At 39.8% G+C, this 21,041-nt stretch overlaps 1 protein-coding gene across 1 annotated transcript in view; it reads right to left on the bottom strand.

The window, feature by feature from the left end:
* arvcfa (ARVCF delta catenin family member a) overlaps positions 1 to 21,041 on the bottom strand; it is a 69,341-nt gene that overhangs the window by 45,886 nt on the left and 2,414 nt on the right. Inside the window, exons 2-3 of the mRNA XM_057819204.1 lie at positions 5,960 to 6,145; positions 1,151 to 1,695 (exon numbers count right to left, since the gene is read on the bottom strand). Coding sequence (XP_057675187.1) covers positions 1,151 to 1,695; positions 5,960 to 6,145 — 731 coding nt within the window. The remainder of the gene's footprint in view (positions 1 to 1,150; positions 1,696 to 5,959; positions 6,146 to 21,041) is intronic.

Raw genomic sequence — 21,041 nt, 5'->3', positions numbered from 1 at the left:
TTTTGTGCATCTAACGTAAAATTTGAGAATTTTATAGCCATTTTAAGTTTTGTTATACTATATAGAGAAATGATTGGAATTTTATTAGGGAACGACTTTGAATTTTTTTTATGTCCCTGCTCATGGTGACTCATATATGCCTGAGGGAGGTGCCTGTTTTAGTTTTAGGTCGCTAGCGGCTTTGGGTTCGAAAATATTTGAATTTTAAGTTTTTGAAAATAGGCCCCCTACAGATCGGCCCAAGCACCGTGTCTCGTCAACTGATAGTGAAGTCTATGACCTGACTTTTGTCAACCCATTTCCATCTACATTAAATTATAAGTGATTCTTTTTTTTCTGAATGAAATGAAATAGGATCTGTCTTGTTTGCATTTCAGGATAATATTTTACTTACACACTTATATGATATGTTAATATTGATCCTGAAAATATGGAAATATAGGTGATTATCTCTGCATTTGGTTATTTTTGTGCACTTATCTTAAAATTTGAGAATTTTATAGCCATTTTAAGTTTTGTTACAGTTGTATATAAAAATAATGAATCAGGATTCTATTAGGGAATGACTTTGCATTTTATGATGTCGCTGCTCATGGAAACTCATATATGCCTAAGGGAGGTGCCTGTTTTGGTTTTAGGTCGCTAGCGGCTTTGGTTTTGAAACTATTTGAATTTTAAGTTTTTGAAAATAGGCCCCCAGCCCTGTGTTCCGTCAACTGATAGTGAAGTCTAAGCCCCACATTACAAAAATAAGGCTAATTGTCATTCAAATTGAAGTTATTCTTGTAAATCATAGCAAAAAATTGCCCTAATATCTGAGTATCATGAAAATCTCGTAAGTCATTCATAAGTAAAGGCACTTCTTTATGTCAACAATTACGTAGTTGATGCAGCAGATACTCCAACTCATCCATGGCTTCAGTAAAGAGAACTTTTTGGGCCTGTTGAGCTTATGAAGGATTCAGGGCTAATGCAATGTGCTCTATGCAAGCCTAAAAACCAAAAACTTATTTTGTTAAAAAAATCTTTGTCTAACAATAAATAGAGGAAAGGTGTATTTTTTTACTTATCATTGTGATTTAGTCAGATAGCATTCACATTCTGCTGCAGTTTTTATATCTGTCTCCTAGAATACTCAATCTTTCCTTACCTGGTTCTGGAAGGCTCCCTAAGGAGCTCCATGGTCGTAATGGGCCTGAAGTTGTGAATCCCACCCAAAGTGGCATAAGTCGCTGCCGGATGATCGTTTCTCACATCCACTGCGTTTTCCGTCCGGTCCCCAAGGCCTTCGTCACCTGCCGGGCTGCTGAATCCTGCCGAAGTGTAGCTGTCCCTCAGGAAGGGCAACGTGAAGTGTGCCCCAGGCTGGAAGTTTTTGCTTGGCCAGTAGCCGTGCAGGGCTGTACTTCCACGAGACAGGCTGCCGTATCCAGCACGTAAATCTCCGCCAAGGGCTCTGTAATTTTCAGGGAGGGTGTAAACCCGGCTGTGATTGTCCGGGTTGACTGTCTGAGGATCACTAGGCTGATGAACCAGCTGAGCTGTTGTAGCTGTGGGTGTGTGAGAACTTTCAGTTTCAGGAATTGGTTCCTCTGCAGTAGCTTGATCTTCTGCTGAAGCATCTGGCGGCTGAAGGTTCTCTTGCTGCAACTCAACTGGTGTTGGGTCCACATCCTGATCCACAACCTTTAACTCCTTGAAATACACAAATGTCATCACTGAATATTATCATATTACGTGTGTGTTTACAGGAATGATGGGCACACTTTAGTACATTCGGCCCTCTCCGTTTCTTAACTCACACGCTGCCATTGACAGTGATAGGCATCAAATATATTTACCTGAGAGTGTTGGCAGTCAATTAATCCAATTTTCAAGAGTCTTGTTTTTTTTCCAGAGATGGGTAGAGTAGCCAAAAATTGTACTCAAGTAAGAGTAGCGTTACTTCAACATAATATTACTAAAGTAAAAGTAGTCATCCAAAATATGTACTCAAGTACAAGTTTAAAAAATATATTTGGTCAGAAGAATACTCAAGTAATTAGTAACATTGTGAGTAACTGCCTACATCTGCTTTATTTTTATTTGTCAAACGATGTTTTTTTCCTCAGCAAGTCATCTATATGAACTGTTATTATTATACTGTACTAGAGTTGTTCCGATCATGTTTTTTTGCTCCCGATCCGATCCCGATCGTTTTAGTTTGAGTATCTGCCGATCCCGATATTTCCGGATCCGATTGCTTTTTTTTGCTCCCGATTCAATTCCAATCATTCCCAATAATTTTTCCCGATCATATACATTTTGGCAATGCATTAAGAAAAAAATGAATAAAAGTCGGACGAATATATACATTCAACATACAGTACATAAATACTGTATTTGTTTATTAGGACAATAAATCCTCAAGACGGCATTTACATTATTAACATTCTTTCTGTGAGAGGGATCCACGGATAGAAAGACTTGTGACTTTGTATATTGTGACTAAATATTGCCATCTTGTGTATTTGTTGAGCTTTCAGTAAATGATACTGTAGCCATGCCCAAATGCATGATGGGAAGTGGACCCATGACTGTGCGTAGTGCTACGAATTGATATATCTTCTCTGCGTTGGGAAATAAAATAAGGCGTTAAGAAAAAGATCAATTGCTACCTTGCTTCCCCACATTGCTTCCCATGATATTTCTAATCGTAGGGAGAGGGATTGTAAGGCTTTAGCCAATTAAAAAAATGCCTCAAAGGCTGCCAAAATTCACTCTACTCATTTAACGCTGCCTTTTATCTCTCTATATAGGTAAAACGGCGCCATTACCGATTGAGCGCGACAATGCGTGAGTGGGTCGTGCAGCGCATGCATTAATTGCGTCAAATATTTTAACGTTATACATTTTTAAAATAATTAATTACCGCCGTTGTCGGAATAAATTTGATAACCCTACCTTAAGCCTAAACTAAAGACTCTGGATGAGTGTAACATATTATGTTTGTAACGTTAAATACAATTAGAAAACAATTTAATTAAAATATATATATATATATATATATATATATATATATATATATATATATATATATATATATATATATATTAAAAAAAGGCATAGCCGATATTTTTTTGCCGATTCCGATACTTTGAAAATGACGTGATCGGACCCGATCGATACTATAACCTGTTGCATAGCCACATTAAGTCAAAGAAATACCCCCCCAAAAAAATCATTGAATATTGGCAAGAGACAAAAAAATCTACAGAAAGGAAGCATTATTTCTTCTGTTTGGTCTTATTCATGTCCATCCCCAGAAAATGTCTACATGCAGGTTATTCTGTTATATCGTCCCTACCAATGTTAAGTCCAAACCTACGCCCTTGTACGTTACTACCCACCTCTAGTGTTTTCATTCACATTTGATTGATTTAAGACTGATCTGGCACATCTGACTTCTCTAAAATCACTCCTGAAGTCACCCCCAAAATCAACTTTAGAGGCAACATGGGAACTTACAATGTTACATGTGAACTGTACACTGAGCCCCTATTTATTTTCCATGGAGACAATCACACCTGATCATCTTCCCTTTCACGTGTGCTACCGTTAATCAATGAGAATGTCTTTGCCAACAAGTTACGACCCCGTCGTAATTGGAAAGAAGATTTTGTTTGAGTCGCGAAAATGTCATAGTCCAGACGACGTTCCAAAGAGGATGAAAATGGACAGATGCCTGTTTTTATTTTGATTGAATTAATTGAATTGGGAGGTGGCTGGTTAACATCATGCCTCTCAATTTGAAGATGAAGGGTTTGAAACCAGCACTGACCTTCCTGTGTGCAGTTTGCATTTCTTCCTTGCCTGTGAGGGTTTTCTCTGGGTACCACGGTTTCATTCCAAATTTCCAAAACATGCATGCAGGGACAATTGAACACACCAAATTGTCTCTGGGTATGTATGTGAACGTGAATGGTTGTTAGTCTCCTTGTGCCCTGTGATTGGCTGGGAACCAGTTCAAGGTGCTCTAGATCTCCTGAGACCCTCATCACGATGAAGTAGTGCAGAGAATGAATCAATCAATCAATCAATGAACAAACGAACAAACGGATGGATAGACGAACGGACGGCCTTTTGACAGCCTGTCAAAAGGATGGACGCTGGAAAAGTGGCAAAAGGTGGATTTTTCAGATGAATCCTCCATTGAATTACACCACAGTCGCCACAAATATTGCAGGAGACCTACTGGAGCCCGCATCGATCTGAGATTCACTCAGAAAACAGTGAATTTTGGTGGGGGCAAAATCATGGTCTGAGTTACATCCAGTATGGGGGTGTGCCAGAAATCTGCAGAGTGGAAGGCAACATAAATAGTCTGAAAAATCAACAAATCTTAGCTGCCTCTTACATTCCTAACCATAAAAAGGGACAAATTCTGCAGCCGGATGGTGCTCCATGGAATACTTCAATCTCTACCTCAAAGTTCCTCAACGCAAAGAAGATTAACATCCTCCAGGACTGGCCAGCCCAGTCACCAGACATGAACATCATTGAGCATGTCTGGGGTAGGATGAAAGAGGAAGCATGGATGACGAAACCCAAGAATGTTGATGAACTCTGGGAGGCATGCAAGACTGCTTTCTTTGATGCTCCTGATGACTTCATCAATAAATTGCTTGCCGAACTGCATGGATGCAGTTCTTCAAGCCCATGGAAGTCATAAAAAATATGAAATTTGGATCTCACAGCACCACTACTTAATTCGCTTATGTTATATAACAAATTTTTGTATTTGAAGTACATTTTTTGTTGAATTTTCACACTACTTCCTGTAGTCGACAAAACTTTTGTTGTGGCCAAAATTTGACTTCATTAAATTATAAATCTTTTTTCAGTGAAACAAATATATTTTTGTACATTCAACATCATTGGGGAGGGTCTTAGCTTTCATATGAGCCATTTATGAAACCAATTGAATAAAAATTCAGGTTATTAGCAATTGTTTCTACAAAATGGATAAGCGACAAGACTTTTGTCAGGGACTGTAGAGTTCATTTATTTTCCCCTCAAAATAACTCAAAATATAGCCATTAATATCTAAATTCCTGGCAACAAAAGTAAATACACCCGTATGAAAACATATGCATCCCTAAACACGCAAATTGGGTACTGCTTGTCATTTTCTCTCCAAAATGTCATGTGATTCATTACAGGAGTGCTGTCAGCATTGCTGCAAAGATTGAAGAGGTGGGGGGTCAGCCTGTTAGTGCTCAGACCATACGCCGCACTGTACATCAAATTGGTGTGCATGGCTGTCATGCCAGGAGGAAGCCTCTTCTGAAGACGGTACACAAGAAAGCCCGCAAACAGTTTGTTGAAGACATGTCAGCAAAGCACATGGGTTACTGGAACCATGTCCTATGGTCTGATGAGACGGGCAAATGATGATATAAAATGATATAAAAAATGACAAGCAGTACTCAATTTGGACATTTAGGGACGTACGTTTTTGCATAGGGGTGTACTCACTTTTGTTGCCAGGGGTTTAGCTATTAATGGCTATATTTTGAGTAATTTTGAGGGAAAAATAAATTAACTCTATTACGTATATAAGCTGCACACAGACTATTTTTACTTGTGTCAAAGTGTCATTTTGTCAGTGTTGTCCCGTGAAAAGATATACTTAAATATGTGCAGAAATGCGAGGGGTGTACTCACTTTTGTGATACACTGTACGTTGATTTGTTACTAAAGTGGCTCGAGTGGAAAATATAATGAAGAGTGAATACAACGAGAATGAATTGAATTGAACTAAACCAGATTTGGTTGTTTAACAGCAGCTGACAGTGAGTGAGTGAGTGAGTGAGTGAGTGAGTGAGTGAGTGAGTGAGTGAGTGAGTGAGTGAGTGAGTGAGTGAGTGAGTGAGTGAGTGAGTGAGTGAGTGAGTGAGTGAGTGAGTGAGTGTCACACCTCTGTGTCAGTTTGTAGGGGCGTGTCAGCCTCAGTGGAACTGTCGTTGGTCATGGCAGAGGCGATGGACGTGTCTACTTCGTCGTTGTTGTTGTTGGTGGTGTTGGTTGATGGCAGTGGATCCACCTTTGCTTGTTTCACCTCCTGTGAGTGCGACAATGCAGGAGGCCCCTCGGAGCTCTGCTCCTAAAACACAACATGCACGCACGGACAGTTCAGTGATGACAGCTCAGCAGCATTTGAAACATTCCCTGTCAGCACAAACACATTTTGCAATTGGACCGATAAACATTGGGAAAGTGGTGTTCTTCCTTTTAGAAGCATAACGTGCATTTGCTGAACTTTCATACCGAGGCGTATACTGTGTCCTTTCTCTGCACTTTGTCAAACTTTGTGCGGTTATTTGACTACGCACAGTTCTTTTGATAGCAACTCAAAATGACAGGCAATGTCTTGCAGGGCTGTGCAAAAGCAACAATAATAATATAATAAAATAAAATAAAAAACTTGGCAAACAACTGGAAAACAATTCGTGCCGTTTGTCTTGAATTGTCCTCATTTTAGGGGGTTCAGTACGTTTTTGTTTTTTAAGACACATACATAAAGTAAAATAATTTTCAGTTTTTATGCCAATTAAGATGTGCTAGTATAATGTAATGTTGAAAATTACACTAATACTAATGTTCATAAATTTCCACTCAATCACTATCTATTTATCTATTACACTTATTCCCAATCTTGTCAGTCTTTTGATTGCATTCATTGGTAATTCATGATGAAAGGGCCGTCCATCACACCATTATGGGGTCTGAGTAAATGTAGTAGCCTGGCAAGTCAGCCTGACTATCGCCATGTACGAGATACGGTATCTGGCAAGCCAGTCTGGTCTTCTTTGGTTTGGGCTGGATTTCAAAAAACTGAATCTAAGAGGACCAATCATAGAAGCACACATGTGACATAAAAGCAAAAGGACTCCTCTGTTGGTTGTACTTAAAGTCCCCCTTCACAGATTTTTACACACTAATTGTCTAAGAGTATTCAAAAATCAATTATCAAGAGATACACCGATCCATAACTATTGAAATTGTGCAATAAAAAGCAGTTTGTAGCAGTTTGTCTCTGCATCGCTGAAACCAATGACGTGGTCAAGGGCAAGGATTCCGGCAGATGCCAACACAACGGGTTGTAATATAAAATTATAATAACCTACCGTAATTTTCCGACTATAAGCCGGTACTTTTTTCCCTCATTTTGAATCCTGCAACGTATAGTCCAGTGCGGCTCATTTGTTGGTTTATTGGGTTAATAGGTAACACTTTATTTGACAGCGGCATCATAAGAATGCCATAAGACTTTCATAATTATGATATGACACTATCATGGACATTAATGAATGCTTATGACCGATGTCATTTAGTGTCATCTGCCAAATTATGCCACTAACTCCATTTATGTCCAACTCGGATCTTTTACATCCATTCAAAATTAAGATCATTTGCCGGATGACACAAAATGAAATCTGCCATGAGCATTCATTAAAGCTCATAATCACGTCATAATTATGAGACTCTTATGACTACGGTGGCCGAGAGGTGTCTGGCGAAATGCAAAGTCCAAACACTTTGCAAATAGAAAAAGCACGAACCCCAATTGCAAACGCTTTGCAAAAGAAAAAAAAGCACGAATGCATACTGCCACGACACAATCCCCAATTCCTAAAGCGCGATCGCAATTTGGCAAAAGCACGAACCCCAGTTGCCACAACACGACAGCAAATGGTTCACAGCAGGAATGCAAATTGCCACAACACAATCCCCAATTTCTAAAGCGCGATTGCAAATTGGCAAAAGCACGAACGACAATTGCCACAACACGACAGCAAATGGCTCGCAGCACGACCGCAAAAGGCTCGCAAGACAATTGCAAAGACGATGACCCAGAAGTTGAAAAAAAAAATAATAATAATAACAATAAAAAAGACGTCACTTTGTATATTGCTATATGTGCTTTGTGACCATCTCGACGGGCCTCCGTAAAGTTGCCCCCCCCCCCCCCATCAGACGCAAATTTATATAAAAATGATGTTATTCGTTTGTGCTGCAACAGTTTTGTAGATACATGATTATGCTTTTATTGAGATATCATTTTCGAGTGGGGACGTCACTCGTAGCTTTTTCTTAACTTAGCTCCTGCCGCAAATGGAGCGTACCAGCTCTCTCAATAACATAGGGGTGTCCTAACAACTAGCAGGAACAGAGCACAAAAAAATTCGGGTCCATTTTGCGGTAAATTGAGGGGCTTGAGATATTAATTTCGAGTGATGACGTCCCTCTTAGCCCCTCATTTACTGCAAAATGGTTCCAAATTGGTGCCATTCGTTTGTGCTACTTGTTAGGACATCCCTCTGTTATTGAGAGAGTTGGTACGCTTCATTAAAATAACAGAGGGAGAGAGTTGGTACAATCCATTAACATAACATAACAGAGGGGTGTCCTAACAAGTAGCACAAACGAATGGCACAAATTCGGAAACATTTTGCAGTACATGAGGGGCTTAGAGGGACGTTATCACTTGAAATTAATATCTCAAGCCCCCCGATTTACCGCAAAATGGACCCGAATTTTTTTTGTGCTCTGTTAGTGCTAGTTGTTAGGACACCCCTCTGTTATTGAGAGAGTTGGTACGCTCCATTAGCTGCGGGAGCTAAACGAAGAAAAAGCTACGCGTGACGTCCCCACTGGAAATTAATATCTCAATAAAAGCATAATACTTTATCTACAAAACCGTTGCTGCACAAACGATTAACATCATTTTTATATAAATTTGCGTCTGATGGGGGGGAGGCAACTTTACGGAGGCCCGTAGAGATAGTCACAAAGCACATATAGCAATTTACAAAGTGTCGCCTTTTTTATTCTTTTTTTTTTTTTTTTTTTTAACTTCTGGGTCATCTTCTTTGCAATTGTCTTGCGAGCCTTTTGCGGTCGTGCTGCGAGCCATTTGCTGTCGTGTTGTGGCAATTGGCGTTCGTGCTTTTGCCAATTTGCAATCGCGCTTTAGGAATTGGGGATTGTGTTGTGGCAATTTGCATTCCTGCTGCGAGCCATTTGCTGCCGTGTTGTGGCAATTGGGGTTCGTGCTTTTGCCAATTTGCGATCCCGCTTTAGGAATTGGAGATCGTGTTCTGGCAGTTTGCATTCGTGCCTTTTTTTCTTTTGCAAAACGTTTGCAATTGGGGTTCGTGCTTTTTCTATTTGCAAAGTGTTTGGACTTTGCATTTCGCCTGACACCTCTCGACCACCGTATATGACAGTCTTATGACGCCGCTGTCAAATAAAGTGTTACCAAATACAATCACTAGCAATTAATGAAACAACTGGAACAGTAACTGAAGAAATAATTTGCACGGAACCTGAATTTTAATTGTTATTTACAGTATATCTGTATCGCTGCAATGCATGCTTGGAGGCATGTTGGACAACAAATGTTTACAGCAGGTGGCAGCAGAGGTTTACTGTCTCCTTGAAGGGAGCAGTGATGGCCAAATGAAGCTTCTTGAAGCAATGATAGCTTTGCAACCAATTGGTTCAAAGCTTCATGGCGTTTCATTTGGTCTTATGACAGTCTTTGAGTCAAATTTGGTGGCTGGCGGCTTATAGTCAGGTGTGTCTGATAGTCCGAAAATTACGGCATGTACATTTTTTTTAAAAAAAAACATTATTTTTTTGATGCCGTGAGCTACCCACACTAGTGTTGCAATCAACTGGTCGATCGTGTTAGATGCAATGGGCACCCCTGTCTTAAATTTGAATTAAAATGACAGTAACTGCTGTGTTTTACTATTTTCAGTGTGGATGTGGAAGCCTGATAACGGTCATAATGTATGTGAGTTAGGCAGCTGCAGGGGAAACCAACCAGCCAGGAGCTGGTCATAGAAATAAACAAATTTTAAAAAGCCATCGGACACATGCGGTTTTATGCATCACTTATATGGATGGAGGCACGATAAAGTGTGCACTAGCGTTCAGATAAAATGAAAACACTAATCAACTCCAGCAATCCTGCAGCATCTCTTTCTCTCGCCATCGCTCTGCAGCTCTCAAGTGGTCGACTCGACTCTGCTGCATGACAAAAATTGGATACGGGAGCTCTGGCTTCTTCTTACACAATAGGCTTTCATCTACTCATCCCAAATGTGGAGATGGAAGGGTCACATAACAATGATTGCAAAATAACTTCCGGGTGTGTTTGATTGGGGTAGTGAGGGGACTTAGCTGCATCTTCTGCAGACAGCTTGATGAAGGATTGGGAGGCCGATAGCGTCGGGACAGACAAGGGCCCCGCTTGTTGTCCCCTCAGTCTGATGAGTCAAGCTCCAGAGGGGACGCCAGGCCAGCTCTGAGTCAAAGCTTATTCAAAGAAGTCACTGCAGCGTCACTAAAAAGCACACGCGCCCGCTCGCCAAATAGGTCGAAATGATCGCTCGCAATCTGACTCGGAAAAAACAACAAATGGAGAACATACATGGCTAGGACAAATGAAACATTTTCGTCATGATATTTTCAATGGTTAAAGTGAGCGTGAGAATGTGTCTGCAAAAATCTCGGAGAACACTGGTCACCGTTTTTGGATTTCATTCCAGGCAGCTACGCTCTGAGGGACCTGATGGACGAGCTCCTATGCGGCCAAGAATCTGGAAGGGGACACAGTGAAGTCACCCCTCAATATCATTCACAAGATTGTCAGCGACAGCCAGGAGAACACTAGGGAGCTGATCCACGGACAAGAAACCAGGACATAGTGGCCATCAGCAGGTCAGGGGACGACCAAATTACCACCCATTCATTTTCTCACATGTCTTACATATCATATTAAACGGAAGTACACATTTTCCACAATCTCTAGGGATTGGTAAATGTGTGGGCAGCACAGTGTTGAGTGGTTAGCATGTCTGCCTCGCTGTTCGGAGCTCAAGAGTTCAATACCAGCCATTTCTGTGTGGAGTTTGCTTGTTCTCCCTGTGCCTGCGTGGGTTTTCTCCGGGGTTCTACAGTTTCCTCCCACATCCCAAAAAACAAGCAAGGATTGGCTGACTGACCCCTTCACATTGTCCTAAGGTATGAGTGTGATTGGTTGTTTGGCTCAACATGATCACTCAATGCTAGCCTTCCCAGTTGAAATGGATTTCATGTCTATAACTGTCAATAGCAGGGAATGAGTTATGGGCTCCGGGCAACAAAATAATCTAGAGGTACAAGGATATAGCACAGACGCTGGAAGTCACTCACAGCAGGGGGTTTTGAGGATCTTATTTTGTTCTTCCTATCCAAAAACAGCCGCTTCAGTCAAAATTTGTCATGCTCGTGCTTTTTCTCCATACAAGACGTGCACCATGTCAGTACGCACACATGCTGGATAGTTTACATCTAACTACTAGGCTACTGCAAAGACAGCGTGCTATTTCACCTACTGTGTGTGTTGGAGTTTTTGTATTGGAAATAAAAGCGCCCTTGTATTGTAATGCAAATCCCCGCAGCTAGACACACAAACACATTTGAAAACTAAAAGGTCCAATTAGCTTCAGTTCAACGCCCACTTTTCACAAGTTCTCCACAGTCTAAATCTGCAGCAAACATTTCCTCGATGGGCACAATTATAAACTATCATAATCATCTTCATTTTCAACCTTTAATTCAATTTTAGAAAATTTTGCTGTTTTGCGCCACATTAACGCCTCCTCTGTCAGCAGTTGACTTTTCTGTTCCAATAGCGCCTTATCCAACTTGACCTGGTAGCAAGTTAGGTGCCATGTTATTTAATCCCCAAAGTTAAATACACTATTGTTTCAATATGTTTTCATTATTAATTTATTCTTAACAAAAAATATATATATTCTACCAAAAACACTTTTTTCCTCCCCAACACCAGGGGGTGCTGCAGCACCCTCAGCACCTCACTTCCGGTGCCACTGTATACATTATATAATGTAAAAACAAAATACTGTACTGAATATACTCTACATAGTTTCCTACATTGATTTCCAGATGTCAGTTTTTTACTCCTAAACTAATGGAGAGGCACTGTTTAAGTGACTAGCTGTATCTAGTGTCAAAGCTGAGAAGTGCAACAGAATGTAGGCAGAATTTAAGCTTTTCATGTGGGCCATACCCAAAAAACGGGAACTTTTTAACAATCCAATAAAACCAAGAGTGATTGAAAAAAAAAAAAATTATAATAATTGAAACCTTAAAAGATGTCATTTAAGAAACAATGATGGAATTTTCATTTTAAAGCAGATTTCAAGAACGCATTCGTACAGCAGGATGGCAATTAAAGAAGGTCATTTTTAAGAATTAAAATTCCATCATCCATGCCATCGTTTTCAGTTACTATAAATAAAATATTTTTTCTCACATCACTCTAGGTTTTATTGGTTTGTTAAAAAGTTCCCTGTTTTTTGGGGATCACTCTGTATTTTCATCATTTCAGCGAGCGGGCTGCAATTGGGCCGCGGGCCACAGGTTGGACACACCTGACCTATAGTTCGCTTGGATACGCTCCAGTAACCCCGTGACCTTCTTGAGGATAAGCGGAACGAAAGATGAATGATTGACTGAATGAATGAATAAGTTGTAAATGTCTACAATATGCAAATTTTCTTGATTTTGCTTGCATTAACCATACTGCATGTATTATGAGAGCAATGTCTTTAGCCCTCTAAAAACTGTATTTCAGCAAAATCCCGAATGTCAGATACCCAGTGAAGAAAATAAGTATTTGAACACACTGCTTTTTGCAAGTTGTCCCCCTTAGAAATCATGGAGGGGGCTGAAATTTTCATCGTAGGTGAGAGGGATAATCTAAAAAGAAATATCCAGAAATCACAAAGCATGATTTTTTTTAACCATTTATTTGTGTAATACAGCTGCAAATAAGTATTTCAACACCTGAGAAAACAAATGTTAATATTTGGTACAGTAACCTTTGTTTGTAATTATAGAGGTCAAACGTTTCCTGTAGTTTTTTACAAGGTTTGCACACAATGGAGGAGGGATCTTGGCCCACCCATCAGTCAGGTTTCTGGGCTGTCGCTGAGAAACACAGAGTTGAGCTCCTTCCAAAGGTTTTCAATTGGGTTTAGGTCTGGAGATCAGCTAGGCCATGCTAGAACCTTGTTATGCTTCTTACGGAGCCACTGCTGGGTTTTCCTGGCTTTGTGCTTCGGGTCATTGTCATGTTGGAAGACCCAGGTATGACCCATCTTCAATATTCTGATTGAACGAAGGAGGTTGTTCCCCAAAATCTCACAATACAGGGCCCCAGTCATCCTCTCTTTAATACAGTGCACTCATCCTGTTCCATGCGCAGAAAAACACCTCCAAAGCATGATGCTACCACCCCAATGTTTCACAGTAGGGATGGTGTTCTTGAGATAGTCATTATTTTTCCTCCAAACTCGGTTCGTGGAATTATGAACAAAAAGTTCTATTTTAGTCTTATCTCACCACAAAACCTGCTCCCATGACTTCTCTGCATCATCCAAATGGTCGTAGGAAAACTTAAGACGGGCCTTGACATGTGCTGGTTTAAGCAGGGGAACATTCACGATTTCAAACCATGACGTCTTGGTGTATTACCATTAGTAACCTTGGAAATGGTGGTCCCAGCTCTTTTCATGTCATTGACCAACTCCTGTCGTGTAGTTCTCGGCTGATTCCTCACCTTTCTCACCCACAAGGTGATAACCTACATGGAGCTTCACTCCGATTGAGATGGACCGTCATGTTTCGCTTCTTCCATTTTCGAATGATTTCTCCAACAATGGACCTTCTTTCACCAAGCTGCTTAAAAATTGCTCCGTAGCCGTTTCCAGCCTTGTGGAGGCGAACAATTTTTCTTCTGGTGTTTTTGGACAGCTCTTTGGTTTTGACCATGTTACAAGTTTGAGTCTTACTGATTGTATGTGGTGGACAGGTGTCTCAATGCTGCTATCAACCTCAAACAAGCACATATCTGGAGATAGACCTTCAATAGGCGGACTAACAGGTCTTTCAGGGTCAGAATTCTAGCTGATAGACAGGTGTTCAGATACTTATTTGCTATTTGTATTACACAAATAAATTGTTAAAAATCATGCATTGAGATTTCTGAAATTTTCTTTTTAGATTACCTCTCTCACAGTGGACATGCACCTACGATGAAAATTTGAGACCTCTCCAGGATTTCTAAGTGGGAGAACTAGCAAAATAGCAGGGTATTCAAATACTTTTTTTCTTCACTGTATCTAAAAGATTGTTCCGAGCGATTATTCTCCAAAGAGACATTTTCCCTCCCATATTTCTGTATCTTTTTACTCGTAACGTAAAAGTCGCTCGGACCACGGAATAATTGCTCAGCCTTGTGCTAACTTTGATCTCAAGGAAGTGAAAATTTCTTAAATTGACCCAATTATCAGGGAGGGCTCAAACTCATCTTATCTTACGGGGCCGCTGGAGATTCTGGGCCCCAAAAGGTTTTTCAAGTATTCAAAAAAAGCATACCGAATCCAGTTCAGAAAATTAACAGCTGTTCAGAAAAGGAATAAGATAAGTGACCGGGTTCTCTCTAACCAACCTGGTATTTTGCACACTCTTCAGAATGTCTAGTGACAGTAAGTACTGTGCTTTATACATTAAAAAAAACATCAGAAAACCCCTGTGCTTTAAAAAAAATAAACTTCCGGTCTTAGTTTTCCTGAAATTGCCTGTGAAGGTCGGCAACCTTTTTATTTTCGGCAATCAGTTGACTCGTCTTGCCAATTCACTTTGGTTCACTCGTCAACAAACAACTCTGTACATGGTGTTTACTGGTGAATATAATAAGCTAAAGATTGCATCATTATGTTCATAGGTAGCATAGGCATGTAAATACAGTATGTATTTCAATCTACCCCATTCTATTCCTCTTGTGCTTATCACCATTGCTGATTTCAATTATTAGTAGTAGTAGTAGTTTTTGTTTTATTTTTATTTTTGTTTTATTTTTATTTATTTATTTTTATTCTGTGATTAAATGCGATCTTTTGTCTTGGTTTTTACGTTGTGTTGATTTAAATGTGATTTTTATGATCTTCATGTGATGTAAAGCACTTTGAATTGCCTTGTGTTGAATTGTGCTATATAAATAAATTTGCCTTGCCTTGCCTTGCCTTGTTGTTTGTTTTTCCCCTCTTCTATCTGCTTCCTTCCTTTCTGTCACCCAATAAGCCCTTCGCTGCTTTGTCCTCATGAATAAAACATAATAAACAACCAAAATAGGAGTATGTATATGGAACTCCCACGTGATACATTAAAACTGTTGAGACCATGAGGACACTGAGGACACACATACTCTCCGTGTATAACCAGCTAAACCGGACAGGTTAAAAATTAAAATTAAAAAACCATCTATCTCTGTCACTGGCAAGCAATGAGTTACTGTATTTTTTGGAATATAAGTCGCAGTTTTTTTTTCATAGTTTGGCTGGGGGTGCGACTTATACACTGGAGTGACTTATGTGTGAAATTATTGACGCATTATTATATCATTTCACATGGTATTTTGGTGTTTTGGAATGACACTGATGGTTTGTTAAACTTGTTAGCAAGTTCTTTATGCTATAATTAGCTGAATAACTCTTAAGAGCTATGTTACGTTAACATACCGGCCATGTTCGCATTTCGTTGTTCATGCATTATGTTACATTATTAGGGTTGGGCATCGAGCATCGATGGGAAGCGATTCTAACACTCCGATGCTCCCGGAATCGTTCAAATTTTGAAATTTTGATTCTATGTTTCGATGCCCTGACCGCCGAACAGGAAAAAATTGCTCGAGTTCCAAGACTGCTATTTATATACAAGTTAAAATTAGCCCTGTGAGAAGTCCATATATTTTTTTTAAATCATGTTAAAATCAGTTAAGACTTTAAAATGAACCATGCAATGTTTTTTTTCCCTGCCTTTTTTTTTTTTTTTACCCTGTCTCTTAAAAGAATCGGAATTGAGAATCATTGGGAATCGAAATGTGGAATCGGAATCGGAACAGGAATCATTCAATTTCAAACGATGCCCAACCCTAAACATTATCATACACTTACACAGCTTATTCAGCACACTTATTCAGCATGTTGTACCTGCACTGTATTTTTTTTAATTGCCTTTCAAGATGACATATCTGTTCTGTGTGTTGGAGTTCATCAAGATAATTTTTCCCCCAAAAATGTGACTTATACTCCAGTGCGACTTATATGTTTGTTTGTTTTTTTCTTTATTGCGCATTTTTTGGGCTGGTGGGACTTATACTCAGGTGCGACTTATAGTCCGAAAAGTACGGTAAATACTATGTAAAAAGGGCTACTTTGGGACAGTGTTCTTATTAACGGCATTAGAGTATACAGTGCTGGCCAAAAGTATTGGCACCGCTGAAATTTTGTCAGATGATGCTCAATTTCTCCCAGAAAATGATTGTAATTACAAATGCTTTGGTAGTAATATCTTCATTCATTTTGCTTGCAATGAAAAAAAAAACACAAAAGAGAATGGGGGGAAAAATTAAATCATTATTATTTTACACAAAACTCCAAAAATAGGCCAGATAAAAGTATTGGCACCCACAGCCTAACACTTGGTAGCGCAACCTTTAGATAACTTAATAACAGCCAACAATCACTTCCGGTATCCATCAATGAGTTTCTTACAATGCTCTGCTGGAATTTTTGACCGTTCTTCTTTGGCCAACTGCTCCAGGTCTCTGAGATTTGAATGGTGCCTTCTCCAAAGTGCCTTTTTTAGATCTCTCCACAGGTGTTCTATGCGATTCAGGTCTGGACTCATTGCTGGCCACTTTAGAAGTCTTCAGTGCTTTCTCTCAAACCATTTTCCAGTGCTTTTTGTAGTGTGTTTTGGTTCATTGTCCTGCTGGAAGACCCATGACCTCTGAGGGAGACCCAGATTTCTCACACTACATTACCCTACATTATGTTGCAAAAATTGTTGGTAGTCCTCAGACTTCATAGTGCCATGCACACAGTCAAGCCGTCCAGTGCCAGAGGCAGCAAAGCAACCCCAAAACATCAGGGGCCACCGCCATGTTTGACTGTGGGGACCGTGTTCTTTTCTTTGAAGGCCTCTTCCATGCCTTTTCCCAAAAAGCTCATCATCTGACCCGAGAACATTCTTCCAAAAAATTTGGGGCTTCCTCAGGTAAGTTTTGGCAAACTCCAGCCTGGCTTTTTTATGTCTCTGGATCAGAAGCGGGGTCCTCCTGGGTATCCTACCATAGAGTCCCTTTTCATTCAGACGGCATCAGATAGTATGGGTTGACAATGTTGTACCCTCGGACTGCAGGACAGCTTGAACTTGCTTGGATGTTAGTCGAGGTTCTTTATCCACCATCTGCACAATCTTTCATTGAAATCTCTCGTCAATACTTCTTTTCTGACACACCTAGAGTGGTTAGCCACAGTGCCATGGGCTTTACACTTCTTGATGACACCGCGCACGGTAGACACAGAAACATTTATGTCTTTGGAGATGGACTTGTAGCCTTGAGATTGCCCATGCTTCCTCACAATTTTGCTTCTCAAGTCCTCATACAGTTCTTTGGTCGTCTTTCTTTTCTCCATGCTCAATGTGGTACACACAAGGACACAAGACAGAGGTTGAGTCAACTTTAATCCATTTTAACTGACTGCAAGTGTGATTTAGTTATTACCACCACCTGTTATGTGCCACAGGTAAGTAACAGGTGCTGTTAATTACACAAACATTGCACAAGATTTTTCAAAGGGTGCCAATACTTTTGTCCGGCCCATTTTTGGAGTTTTGTGTAAAACACTGTCCCAAAGTAACACTTTTTACATAGTATTTAACTCATTGCTTGCTATTGACAGATATACTGTAGATGTCCAATTCATTTAAACTGGAAGGAGTGGCTAGGACATGACATGACAAACGTTTATTCGCCCCTTCCAGTCAATTGAGCTTCAGCTGACAAAATTGCAGGGGTGCCAATACTTTTAGCCAGCACTGTAATAGCATTTTGAATGGTGTTATTTTTTTCAGTAGTGAGTAATCTAATAAATTACTTTTTCCCATCTTTGCAACGCCGTTACCGTTACTGAGGATGTGAAGGGGCGTGTTACCACAATTTGGTTGAATGAAGTGCAAGTTGTCTGATTTTGTCACTGCTGTCTGGGAGTGAGCAAAGCGGGAGGGCAGAGCAGGAAAGGAGGAGGTGACACCGTTGCAAATGCAATAATGTTTGGCTAGGTGGCTCAGAGCATTAAGCATAGCATTCGCGTTCTGTTTAGCATTAGCACTTAGCGTGGTGAGCGTCATCTCAAACTCTCGGGCAACTTTTTTTCACATGTAGTTTGTGGCATCCAAGTGGTTATAATTAATTTAAAATAATCTACTGTTTTCCTGCTGAGTGTGCATTATCGTCACCAAGTTGGCACTGTCCTTGTAGATGCTACAATATAATCATAATTTGTTTTGTTTTTTTATTACTAAAAATAGTCGCTTGCCCCAAACTTTTCTTGAATGATGTATTCATGAACCTTGTGTGATGTTTTTTAATTAAAACAACTAGAGCAAAGACAGAAGAGGCAGGAGATTCAGAGCCTCGCCTGCATATTGAAAAGTATATCTATACAGTCATGGACAAAATTATTGGCACCTCTGGAACTTTTCCAGGAAATACAGCATTTCCCACAGAAATTAATGCAATTACAAATGTTTTCAGTGTGAATGTGTATATTAAATGGATGTTCATTGGAAGAACACAAAACAGCTGCGGAAAAAAGTCAAACTGACACAATTTTAGACAAAACTAAAAAAAATTGTCTAGACAAAATTGTTGGCATCCTCACCCTAATATCTGGTTGCACATCATTTGGAAGAAATAACAGAAAGCAATCGCTTCCTATAACCATCAACAAGTTTCGTGCACCTGGTCTCCAACCATTTCTTGGTGCTATCTGAGGTATGTTTCAGGTCAGTTTCCTGTTGGAACACCCATGACCTCTGACGCAGACCCAGTTTTCTGACACTACACCCTACAGACCTGTCCCAAAACATTTTGATAGTCTCCATATTTCACGACTTCTTGCACATTGTCAAGGCACCCAGTGGCAGAAAAAAGAATGAGGCCTACAAAGAAAAGGACGTAGTGCCTATAGTCAAACATTATGGAGGTCCAATGATGTTTTGGGGTATTTTTACTGCCTCTGGCACTGGGTGAAATCTGGAGACAATTAAAATGTTTTGGACCGCAATGTAGGATGTACAGTGGTATGAAAAAGTATCTGAACCTTTAGGAATTTCTCACATTTCTGCATAAAGTCACCATCAAATGCAATCTGATCTTTGTCAAAATCACACAGATGAAAAAAGTGTCTGCTTTAACTAAAACCACCAAAACATGAATAGGTTTTCATATTTTAATGAGGATAGCATACAAACAATGACGGAAGGGGGAAAAATAAGTAAGTGAACCATCACATTTAATATTTTGTGCCCATAGTTTTACATATAGTTGATGTGTGCACAGAGATATTGGACTGTGCCAGTGATATATGTAAATCTTTAGCAGAAACACTAGGGTTCTTTTTTAACTCTCTGAGTATTCTACGCTGAACTCTTGGCGTCATCTTTGGTGGACAGCCACTCCTTGGGAGAGAAGCAACAGTGCCTAACTCTCTCCACTTGTAGACAACTTCTCTGACTGTCGATTGATGAACATCCCAACTTTTAAAGATGGTTTTGTTCCATTTCCCAGCTTTATACAAATCAACAATCCTTGATCGCAGGTCTTCAAACAGCTCTTTTGACTGAGCCACGACACACATCAGGCAATGCTTCTCATCAAGACATTTCTTACCAGGTGTGTGTTTTATAGTGGGTAGGGCAACTTTAAACCACTCATCAGTAAATGGGCACACATCTGACTTAAATTGTTTGGTAAAAATTGGTTTCAATAGCTCTTTAGGTCTCCATAGGCAGAGGGTTCACTTACTTTTTTTTCTTCCCCCTTCTGTCATTGTTTGCATGCTATCCTCATAATAATATGAAAACCTCTAAATGTTTGGGTTGCTTTCGTTAAAGCAGACACTGTATTTTCATCTGTGTGATTTTGACAAAGAAAAGATCGCATTTGATGGTGATTTTATGCAGAAATGTGAGAAATTCCAAAAGGTTCGGATACTTTTTCATACCACTGTAGTGTCAGAAAACTGGGTCTGCGTCAGAGGTCATGGGTGATCCAACAGGACAATGACCCAAAACATACCTCAAATAGCACCAAGAAATCGTTGAAGACAAAGCGCTGGAGAACTCTGCAGTGGCCATCGATGTGTCCGGATCTACAGTAAATCCCATTGAACACCTATAGAGAGATCTCAAAATTGCTGTTGCAAGAAGACACCTTTCAAATCTCAAAGACCTGGAGTTCGCAAAAGAAGAGTGTTCCAAAATTCCATCTGAGAGGTGCTCGAAACTTATTGATGTGATAGGAAACGATTGCTTTCTGTTATTCCTTCTAAAGGATACGCAACCAAATATTGAGTTGAGGGTGCCAACAATTTTGCCCAGCCCATTTTTTGCATTCTGTGTAAAATTGTGTACATTTTGGCTTTTCTCTTCAGCTTTTTTGTGTTTTTCCAATGCAAATCCAAAAAATAAATACATTCATACTGAAAACATTTCTAATTGCGTTCATGTCTGGGAGAAACTGTGTATTGTATGTACTGTCTGGAAAAACCCCAGGGATGCCAATAATTTCGTCCAAGACTGTATATTAGAGGTATGGCGATACACACAAGTCACGGTTCAGTACGTACCTCAGTACAGGTGTCACGGTTCAGTGCGAGTTCAGTAAACAGAAAAAACAAAAAGGCTTTTTTTTCTCACAGCATTTGAAAGTTAAAGTTGTATACTGTTACACTCTTATATAGGTGAAAATTCGAAGAAAAAAAATTTTTTAAGTGTGACCAAAGTTTTTTTAAATGAAAAAATCAGTTCAAGTCAATCAGTTAATATGAACATCTTTGATGTGAAAGATG

The sequence above is a fragment of the Corythoichthys intestinalis genome, chromosome 17 (genome assembly GCF_030265065.1).
Source record: "Corythoichthys intestinalis isolate RoL2023-P3 chromosome 17, ASM3026506v1, whole genome shotgun sequence".
Classification (NCBI taxonomy): Eukaryota; Metazoa; Chordata; class Actinopteri; order Syngnathiformes; family Syngnathidae; genus Corythoichthys; species Corythoichthys intestinalis.
This window is presented reverse-complemented; position numbering and strand designations above follow the sequence as displayed.